General features: G+C 48.6%; 1 protein-coding gene across 1 annotated transcript in view; it reads left to right on the top strand.

Annotated features, from left to right (window-relative positions):
- Positions 1–8,679: 8,679 nt before the first annotated feature.
- Positions 8,680–11,280, top strand: part of KLHL40 (kelch like family member 40) — a 6,749-nt gene continuing 4,148 nt past the window's right edge. The window contains 2 exon segments of the mRNA XM_008068543.1: positions 8,680–9,914; positions 11,209–11,278. Of these exon segments, the coding sequence (XP_008066734.1) occupies positions 8,754–9,914; positions 11,209–11,278 (1,231 nt within the window). The 5' untranslated portion in view covers positions 8,680–8,753.

The following is an 11,280-nucleotide window of genomic DNA, read 5'->3' as shown; positions in this document are numbered from 1 at the left end:
CCTTCCAAGTAGCTGGAACTACAGGCGCGCGCTACCACACCCGGCTAGTTTTTTATTTATTGTAGAGAATAGGTTTCGCCAAGTTGCCCAGGGGGGTCTCGAATCCGCTGGTTCAGGCAACCCACTCACCTCGGACTCCCACAGGCGCAGGATTACAGGCTGAGCCACCAAGCCCAGCTACTTTGTTATTTTTCAAGATTGTTTTGGATGTTTTACATCTTAAATAAATGATGCATTTTGAGTTAATTTTCGTATAAGGTGTGAGATTTAGGTTCTTTTATTGAGTTAGGTTCTTTTATTGAGTTAGGTTCTTTTATTGAGTTAGGTTCTTTTATTGAGTTAGGTTCTTTATTGATTTAGGTTCTTTTATTGAGTTAGGTTCTTCTATTGAGTTAATTTTCGTATAAGGTGTGAGATTTAGGTTCTTCTATTCCTCCTGTGGATGTCTAATTGTTCCAGCACCATTCGTTGAAAAAAAAAATCTATTCTTCCTCCATTGAATTGCTTTTGCAGTTTTGGCAAAAATTAGTTGAACATATTTGAATCCATTTCTCGGGCCTCTGTTCAGTTTCACTGATCTATGTGTTTATCCTTCTGCCAGTACCATACAATCTTAACTACTGTAGCCATATAGGAAGACAACATCTGGTAAAGTGAGTCCTCCTACTTTATTCTTCTTTGTCAAATTGCTTTATCTTAGGGTCGATAGCTTCCCATATACATTTTAGGATAAATTTGTCTACATATGTTAAAAACTTTGTGGGATTTTGATAAGTATTGAATTAATGCTATAGTTCAATTTGGGGAGAACAGACATATTTACTATGTTGAGTCTCCCAGTCCATGAACACAGTCAGTCTGATTCAGATCTTCCATGATTTCCTTAGTCAGTATTTTGTAATTTTCAGCATATACATCCTGTATGTGCTTTGTTAAGTGTATGCCTAAATGTTTCATTTTCTTTGGAGTGACTGTAAATGGTATTATGTTTTAAATTTTGGTTTCTACATGTTCATTGTTAATAAGTAGAAATGCAATTGATGTTTGTGTGTGTTGATCATATATCCTCCAACTTTGCTGAACTCATTTATTAGTTCCTACAGGGTGTGTGTGTGTGTGTGTGTGTGTGTGTGTGTGTGTGTGTGTGTGTTATGTGTATTCCCTGGGATTCTCTCCCCTTCATTCCTGAAAGATAGTTTCATTGGATATAGAATTCACAGCTGATGCTTCTTTCAGCACTTGAAATATGTTGTGCTTCCTTCTGTTCTCACAGTTTCTGATAAAATATCTACCATCATTGGGGGTTCCCTTGTAGGTCATGTACTGTTTCTCTCTGGCTGCTTTCAAGATTTTTTTTTTTTTTTTTTTGTCTTTAGTTTTCAAAAGCTTAATTATGATGTTTTTTGGTACGGATATTTTGGGACTTATTCTGTTTGGGGTTTTCCCAGCTTCTTGAATCTGCTGGTTTGTGACTTAACCAAATATTGGAAGTTTTCAGGCATTATTACTTCAATTATTCTTTCAGCCTCATTCTCTTTCTCCCCTCCTTCTGAGACTACAATGATATCAACACTGATATTTTGTTATCATCCTATGGGCCCTGAGACGATAATTTCTTCCAATAAAAGTCTCTCTTTGTTGCTCAAATTGGGTACATTCTATTGATCTGTCTTCAAGTATACTGATTTTATCCTCTGTCATCTTCTCTCTCCTGTTGAGGCCATCCATCCAGCAATTTGTGTGTGTGTGTGATGGTATTTTTTTTAATTTTTGTGGTTGCATTTTTTAGTTCAGTAATTTCAATTTGGTTCTTCTACATAATATCTATTTTTTTGTTGAGATTTTTCTATTTTTAAAAAATGTGTTTTGATACAATTTACAATTTATTTTGAAGCATTATAATAATGGCTGCTTTAAAATTCTTACCAGATAATTCCAACATCTGATTCATCTCATTGTTGGTGTCAGTTGATTCTTTTCATGTTCAAGTTGTGATAGTTCTAGTTCTTGGTATGACAGGTGACTTTAGATTGTATCCTAGACATTTTGGCTGTCATGTTAGGAGACTCTGGTCTTGTTTAGTTCTTTTGCTGCAATAGGCAGCCACCTGATTAAAATTTAGCATCAGATCCTGGCATACTTTTGTGGGCTGAGGTTCCAGTGACAATTTAATATTAGGGGCCTTTGCAGTGTTATTTTCATCTGCTTGGTTTTTCTGGTGCTGCTGGGACTTCAGCTGGTTCCTGCTGGTGATGCCTGAGAGGGCGGAAAGGGTTTTCCAAGATCAGGCTGCCCATTTTCTTTTGGCAGCGGAGGTGAGTTTCAGGCCCACTGTAAAAGAAGAGTGTTTCACAGCTGCTTCTTGTTAGTGGGGTACCTGATTAATCTCCCCACTGGTGGTGCTAGGCTCACCAGGGGTTGTCAGAGGCATGCCTGTTCAATTTATAAGAGGAATGAGCCTATGTGAGCTGCCTTCTCTTGTTAGGCTGGGAGTTGGGAAGCACCAGGCCTGGGTCATCTTCGTTGGATAGGGGTACCTAAGACACCCTACTAGCCAGTTGTTCTTTTATTCTTAGGGTCCCAGAGCAAAGTGTTGTTCCCTTGCCACCTTTCAGAGTTATCTTTTGATCACCTCTTGCATTATTTCCATGGTTTATAGTCAAACTTGATAGGAAGGAACAGGGAGAAACACGTTTATATCATCTTGCCCAGGCCAGAAGTCATTTTTTTAATCACTAAAAAAAGAAAAGAAATAGAGCACCAAAAAGTCCACTGGAAACTCAGTATGTGTGAAGGGACTTGCTAATTGGAGGGTTGCACTGCAGGATAATCTGGCTGGGTTTTTCTTTGAGATCCCTCAGTTACTGATATTTTGTTTTTCTCATGGGTTGTCAGATTCCTCGGTTTCAGTTCCCTGTTTGGCAGTCAGAGCTGGCCTGCCCGCTTTCTGGGAGCTGAGTGCGAGCAGGGCTTTTCATTTAGGATTTGGAGTTGCTCTTAATCACTGAGTGTTCACATTGCACCACGACCTTCAGTTCTACTGGGTGTTTCTTAGTCAAAAGCTCTCTGGTTGATCTTTTTCAGAAACTAAACCATTGGCTTCTCCCCAGGTGCTGTTGGTATTCTCTGTGTCTAACTGCTTCTGAAAGACTCTTACAATCAATCTTCCTGCTTTCAGCCTTCTCCTGTATTTTCAAAGGTATCTGCTGCTGCCAATTCTGGATCTTTTCCGCGAATTCTGAGGTTTATAATGGTTGCATCTGAGCTTCCCAATGCTGACTTAAGGGCAGGCCTGCTTTCCAGAATCCACGGTATTGTAGCTGTGTCCTTGTGGAGTATGCCATCTATTCTGTCCCTGGAAGTTTATGCTATATATTTTTTCTTTTAACCCTCTACTTTCATCATAGCGGAGGATCAGGAGGATGCAAAGTAAATGTGTGCATTTAATCTGCCATTGTTAACTGGAAGACTTGTCTCACTTCTGTTTCTGTAAAATGAGATCTTGGATCAGAAACAGTGTTGAGTTTGGTTCCGTGAGAATGAGTAAGGCATTAAGTCCATGGATGGAGGGGTTAGCAAAAATGTGGCAAGCAGGGAAGATGAATCCAGATTCAGAATGCACATTGGTAAAATTTTAGTAGGATGGCCTCATACTTTAGTTCCTAGAAGACCCATAATCTATTAGCCACCCCCAGAATCCCTGTGGGTCAGACTGTCTGGTTACTACTCACACCAGCTCTGCTGCCTATTGCAATAAACATGCCCATTTTGCTTTTGGTACTTGTGAACCATTGTTTGGTCACTTCCACCCCTAAGATCTCATTATCCTCCCTGAAATCAGGGAGGTCAGTTCACAGGCAAAGGCTGCCACCCACATTCTTGGTCACTGTAACAGGTGTCAGAGTTGACAGCATTCCTCATCCACAAGTTCCTCAGTGATGGGCGGAAGTGTCCTCTCAGCAAACATAGATGGGAACAGATGACATGCATAATAGATCCACTCCAACATTCCTGGCTTCTTGTCTTTGGCTCCTTTTCTCTAGGTCAAGTAAAAGCATTTCCAGCATCTCAACTTCTTGCAGCAGAGGCCACCTTTAATCCAGAAGTCAGTTGAGAAGCAAGCAGACCATTAGAAACGCTCTCATCTGCTCAAACTTGCCCTTGAGCACCTGTTGCTCAGGATACTCTTGGAATGAGTTTCTATATCACACCATCCTCTTAGCAGCAGTCCATAGAATCCTCACTGAGTGGTTTGGTATTAGACAGATTACAGAATCCCTAGAAGAACCCAAGCGCCAGGACCACAGGCTACAGAGCCCAGACAGTCCACAGGCTACACAGCCCAGAGAATGGCCAAACCACAGCCAGTGGAGACAGATTACTCAACTCATACAGCAGACAGTGAAGAGTGAACCCCAGAAGTCCTCACAGTGCTGTCCCTCAGCTGTCTTCACCAGCACCTGGATGCTGCACGTCCCTGCTTCCTCTTCTGAACTGATGGGTGCATAGGATGGGCTGAACTCAGTGACATGTCTGTGTTCCCAGGGAGACTGGGAAAATAAGTTCTGGGTTCTACCTCAGGGAAGAACTACTGATGTGGGAACTGTTTCAAACATAGGAAGACTTCCTCTTTCTCTTCTGAACTGATGGGTGCATATGATGGGCCAAGCTCAGCGACATGTCTGTGTTCCCAGGGATGCTGGGAGAATAAGTTCTGGGTTCTACCTCAGGGAAAAAGAACTACTGATGTGGGAACTGTCCCAAACGTAGGAAGACTATCTAGGAGATGTGGGGAGGCCACCAAATGTCTGCCACATATGGCTGGCACATAGCATGGCTACTCAAGCAAATACTCAACAGCTGAGACAGCCCAGATGCTTCATCTGTACTTGAGGTGGTCTTCTCCCAGAGTGGGCCTGCCCATGAGACGAGGGTTGCAGACTTTTGTTGGGTTTCTTGGCACATCTGCGAGGTCTTCCCTGATCCTGCAAAATAGGTGGAATTTTCTCTAAAATTTCACTTAGCATTTCTTTTAAATGACTCTGTAATATGCTAAGATTCCTAATGAAGGCAGAAGCCACTGGTTAGAAACATGCACAGACAACCTGGGTGATGCTTCGAGTGATTACTTTGAGTGGAAGAAGTCAGACAAAAAAAGGGGGAGGGTACATACTGTATAATTTCACTTACACAAAACTTTAGGAATTATAGATGAATTACATTGGTGGAAGGCAGATAAGCAACTGAGCCTGGGGTGTGTGGGGAAAGATGAAGGGGATTTAAAAAGAACACAAGGAAACTTTTGTGGGTGATGGATATGCTCCCCATCTAGATGGTGGTGGTGGTAGTTTCACGGGTTTATACATTTGTCAAAACTTACCAGTTGGGCACAGTGGCTCACGCCTATAATCCCAGCACTTTGGGAGGCAGAGGCGAGACAACTGCCTGAGTCTGGGGGTTCAAAACCAGCTTGGGCAACTTGGCAAGACCTCATCTCTACAATAAATCTTTTGTTCCTAGGAGATCCATAATCTATTAGCCACTCAAAAATTTAAAAAATAGCTTTAATGAGACATAAGTGACATAAAGGAAACTGTACACGTTTAAAGTGTACAATTTGGTAAGTTTGTTGTTGTGTTTGTTTGAATAGGAGTCTCACTCTATCGCCCAGGCTAGAGTGCAGTGTCACGCTCATGGCCAACGCAGCCTCGACCTGCTGGGCTCAGGTGATCCTTCTGCCTCAGCCTTCTAAGTATCTGGAACCACAGGCATGCACCACCATGCCCAGCTGATTTTTTGATTTATTGTAGGGACATGGTCTTGCCATGTTGTCCAGACTGATCTTGAACCCCTGGGTTTAGGCAATCCTCTCGCCTCCACCTCCCAAAGTGCTGGGATTACAGGTGTAAGCCACCATGCCTGGCTCATTAAAGCTATTAAAAACATGATTAAACTGCTTTCTATTTCCTGACCATCTAAATGTTCATTTCTATAAAATGGGAGAAATAATATCTACCTCATGATTTTGGTAGGAAGATTAAATGAGTAAAAATGAAAAGGATGGAATACCATCTTCCCTTGGATTCACCTCATCTCCTCTTTTTCCTATACCCACATCCAGTCTGGTCACCTCCCAGGATGATTAATGAGGGTGCTGGGGTAGAGATGAAACAGGGTTGGCCATGGCTTGATGACTGGGTAGTTACTAAAGTGAAGTGATGGGTACATGAAGGGTCAGTTTCTCTACTTTTATATATATTTGCATTTTCCACAATAATAATAATTTAAAAATGAACAGGAGCTCCCATTTAACTCAGGGGAAAAACCAAAGTCCTTATGCCACCCCACATGGGCCTAGATGATTCCCCTTCTCGCCCCCCGCCAACTCCTCATTCACTGCTCCAGCCCCACTTACCTCTTTGCTGTTCCTGGAGCATGTCTGGTGCTCTTTTGTCTCAGAGCCTTTGCTCAAACTGATCCCCCCACCAGAATCCTCCATGGTTTGAACCTGCTTAAATGGGATCCTCTCAGCAAGCCGATCCTGACTACTCCTTTAAAATCATCACAGCCTCTGCCTGTCACCTCCCACACACCTTCCTCACCTCCATAGCTGTCACCATCAGCCGACATCCCGTGAAACTGTTTATTTATTGCTGTCTTCTCCATGCCTCTCATCCCCACCCCCTGCTGAATGTCAGCGCCATGAAGGCAGGAGTTCCTGCCTGGTTTGCTCACTGCTGAATCCTCAGCATTTGGAACCATCCACTGGAGGTTCCTATGAATGAACGAGCCACATATAAATGTTCTACTAGCACCATGGGATCCATCATCATCTAGAAATAGCTCAATAAGTTATCTGATAAATATAAGTTAATTGCCTGGTCAGTATCTTCCATCTCGATCTTTGGAAAATGAGAGTACGATGAATGGACATTAAAAAGTATTTCTTGGGAAGCAGCAAGGCCGGGGGGTGGGGGGTGGTTCCCACAGTCTTCGGAGGTGGGCCCAGATCTGCTTCCATTCCTGGCCCAGCCCCTTGCCAGGTGTGTGACTTGGCCAAGTTGCTGGGCCTCTAAGAACTTAGTTTCCTCACTGACGGTGCTTGCTAGCCATGCGCCTCAGTCCAGGGCTGGGCTGGAAGCCCCTCACCTACCCTTCCTGCACGAGCTCTTGTCCTCTCAGCAAGGTGGGCAGATCACCTCCAGGGCCTGCCCAGGTGCTGTGCCTCAATGGTCAGATGCACTGCTCAGGAGGGACAGACAGTGATACTGCTGAGATCACAAAAGGGGAGGTGACTCAGTCCTGGCCTGGCCTGCTGTCTTCTTTCTTATCCCCCCGCCCCCCAAGCCAGAGTTTATAAACAAGTGACTCAGAGGAGTGATGGGGGAGTGCCCCATAACAGTTCATCCCAGTGTCCCGGGGGCTAAATTTAACCCACAGCTGCAGCCTCTGGCACTTTGGGGACAAGTTAAATTTGGTGGCTGAGGCTGATGTGTGTGCCAGGGGGGAGGTGGTGGTTAGGAGTCAAGGTTAGCAAGGTGGGCATCGAGACTGGCTGCTCTGGGCCTTGACCCTGACCCCTTCAAGCACAAACAGGTGCTGGAGACCCTTGCACAGGCTTAGGCCCAGGCTCAGGCCAGCCTTGTATGGACCAAAAACAATGAGCATAGACAGCTAAAGTTCTGGGATATTAAGCTTTTACTTTTGGAACACTAGAACTCAGCATGTCATTCCTCTAGAAGGCTAAAACCCTGGGGGTTTAAATACCTAGAATAATAGAATCCAAAGAAATTAATTTTCTAGCATGTCTGATACTTTAGAATGTTAGAACTTTCTAACAGTGTTTCCTAGGAACACAGTACTGCAGCACTTCCGAAGCTCAGCAGAGATGAAATGAGGACCTTTTCATCTAATTCCTCCATCTCCTCATTGTGTATGAGGGGAAACTGAGGCTTAACAGAGAGACCTGACTTGCCCTAGGCCCCTCAGGAAGGTGGTAACCTTGCTTACCTAAGGCACCATTTTGCTTTCTTAAAGGAAGGAGAGTTTCAAAGCTGGGGCAGAAAGAGGAAAAGTTCTTCCCATTTTCAAGGTGGGGCAATGGGTGTGGTGATTACAGCTACTCCCAGCTGCTCCAGAGGTTGAGATGGGAGGATACCCTTGGAACCAGGAGTTCAAGTCCAGCCTTGGAAACATAAGAGACCCAATCTCTTAAGAAAAACGTGGGGCAACAAGGCCCCCAAGGCGTGAAGGCCATATCCAAGTTCTGAGCGGGGAAACTCAAACACCCTGTATCCAGGGGTGACTGGGATGAGATATACTCTAGGAGGAGGCACCAGGATAGATAGGAAGAAAGACTCTGGAAGAGAGGCTCTAATGCGACCCCTCCTGGACTGAGGGTCAGAGTTTGGACCACCCTCTCCCTCAGGGGCATCTCCTGACCAAGGAATCCAGAGTCAAGGCCTTGCTCCATTTAGAAATGAGGCAGTGAGGCCCTCATCCTCAGAGAGGGTCCACCCACCCCTGTCCCATAAGCCCCCAGGGCTGAGTCAAGGCTGTTGCGGGAGGGGCCCCTGCCCAGCTGTCCCTGGTGCGTCATGTGCAGGAGGCAGGAGGCTCGCCTTACAGGGCCTGGGCCACCTCTATATATAGCTCCGCGAAGACAGCTGCGGCAGTCTGAGCGTGCCCCAGCAGGAGGGCAGGGGCACAGAGAGGAGCCCCTGGCCCTGCCACAGCCCCCTAGGCCACTCACCATGGCGTCGGGCTTGGAGCAGGCGGAGGAGCAGCGGTTGTACCAGCAGACGCTCCTGCAGGACGGGCTCAAGGACATGCTGGACCATGGCAAGTTCCTGGACTGCGTGGTGCGCGCGGGCGAGCGCGAGTTCCCGTGCCACCGCCTGGTGCTGGCCGCCTGCAGCCCCTACTTCCGGGCGCGCTTCCTGGCGGAGCCTGAGAGCGCGGGCGAGCTGCGCCTGGAGGAGGTGTCCCCGGACGTGGTGGCCCAGGTGTTGCACTACCTCTACACGTCGGAGATCGCGCTGGACGAGGCCAGCGTGCAGGACCTGTTCGCCGCGGCGCACCGCTTCCAGATCCCGTCCATCTTCACCATCTGCGTGTCCTTCTTGCAGAAGCGCCTGTGCCTGTCCAACTGCCTGGCCGTCTTCCGCCTGGGCCTTCTGCTCGACTGCGCGCGCCTCGCCGTGGCCGCCCGCGACTTCATCTGCGCGCGCTTCACCCTGGTGGCGCGCGACGCCGACTTCCTGGGACTCTCGGCCGACGAGCTCATCGCCATCATCTCCAGCGACCGCCTGGACGTGGAGAAGGAGGAGGCGGTGTTCGAGGCGGTGATGCGCTGGGCGGGCGGCGGCAACGCCGAGGCGCAGGCAGAGCGCCAGCGCGCGCTGCCCACCGTGTTCGAGAGCGTGCGCTGCCGCCTGCTGCCGCGCGCCTTCCTGGAGAGCCGCGTGGAGCGCCACCCCCTGGTGCGCGCCCAGCCCGAGCTGCTGCGGAAGGTGCAGATGGTGAAGGATGCGCACGAGGGCCGCATCACCACGCTGCGCAAGAAGAAGAAAGGGAAGGAGGGAAAGGAGGCGACCGGGGCCAAGGAGGCTGACAAGGGCACAGCGGAAGCCCAGGCAGACGAGGACGAGGAGACCGAGCGCGTCCTACCTGGCATCCTCAACGACACCTTGCGCTTTGGCATGTTCCTGCAGGACCTCATCTTCATGATCAGCGAGGAGGGTGCCGTGGCCTACGACCCCGCAGCGAACGAGTGCTACTGTGCCTCCCTCTCCAACCAGGTCCCCAAGAACCACGTCAGCCTGGCCACCAAGGAGAACCAGGTCTTCGTGGCCGGGGGCCTCTTCTACAACGAGGACAACAAAGAGGACCCCATGAGTGCTTACTTCCTGCAGGTGCCTGGCCAGTCTTGGGAGCTGCCAGCTAATGGGCACTGGGGGGGTAACCTTGGGGCCTAGAAGGGGCCTGTGTAGACACAGGGGGATGTCACTGGGTCTAGGGTGAGATGTAGACTGGGCAGGTTGACTGACAGCCACTTGCATGAAGGTTGAATACAGCTGTAGGCAGCTGTCAAAGAGCAGCAAAACTTTGGTGTCTCAGTATCAGGGGGATATCAGCCCCAGGGTGACATATGTTGGAGGCCTTGGGCCTGCATCGGGTTTGGGTTGAGTACAGCGAAGGAGGAGCAAGGTCAGTGTAGGGTTCCTGGGCAGGGACTTTGCTTGAGGGCCAGGGCACAGGGTGTCCAGGATCCCAGAACACAGAGTGTCCAGCACAACTAATTCATCCTGCCTAGTCTTCCCATTGCACAGATGAGAAAACTGAGGTACAGGAAGGATCAGTACAGTGGAGTGTCCAAGTTGAGGTGAGACTGAGATCTCAGAGGGCAGAGAGGGTTTCCTGGTGGCTGGCTATGTAGGTTTGAGCTTTGCCAGATGGGTGGGATTTGGAGACGTGAAGGGAGGGGAGGGAGTGTTTCTGGCCATGGAATCAGGGAAGAGCCTGGTGAGTGGTGTGTTTAGTGAGGCCCAACCAGCGAGGGAGGTGGGGACAGCTTGGTGCCTGGGTTAAGCTCACAGGCCTCACAGTTGGCCGGGGGTCATGCGGGCAGCTCCACCAGTTACCAGCTCAGCAGTGTAGGCACTTTTTTATTCTCTCTGGGCCTCTGTAAGTGGGGATATTATTCTTCCTGCTTGATAAGGTCACTTGAAGGTCAAATAATGTTTATAAGTGCTCATCAGCACAGTGCTCTGCCCTCAGAAAACTTTCCAAAAAGATAAGCCACTAGTATCTTTAGCATAAGGCAGTGGAGATGGACAAGGCTGCAAAATAGATTTTACCTAGTGACTGCCCCGGTTGTATTTGGAAGTTTCCTGATCAGTAGGATGGAGTGGAGAGCAGGGCAGGTGGCCTCAGTTGGGGGAGGCAGCAAGGCCACAGCTGGACCTCCCTCTCACAGCTCATTTCTGTGTGTGATGCCACCATCACCCTGCCGTAATGGTGGTGGTGGGGGGCGGCACCTACTTGGGCGGTGGGGGAGGCTCGATGCGGAAGGGGCACTGTCTCTCGGGCCGCCTCCGGCCTGCGTTAGGAGCCGGACTCCTCTGTGACCCAGGTGGCCGGAAGGGGCTGCGCTGGGCTGGGGCCGGGGAAGTGGGGGCGGTAGCTGACCAGACACTCGGCCCACAGTTTGACCACCTGGACTCAGAGTGGCTGGGGATGCCACCGCTGCCCTCACCGCGCTGCCTCTTCGGCCTGGGA

Source organism: Carlito syrichta, unplaced genomic scaffold (genome assembly GCF_000164805.1).
Source record: "Carlito syrichta isolate Samal-C Ts95f unplaced genomic scaffold, Tarsius_syrichta-2.0.1 Scaffold311198, whole genome shotgun sequence".
Taxonomy (NCBI): domain Eukaryota; kingdom Metazoa; phylum Chordata; class Mammalia; order Primates; family Tarsiidae; genus Carlito; species Carlito syrichta.
This window is presented reverse-complemented; position numbering and strand designations above follow the sequence as displayed.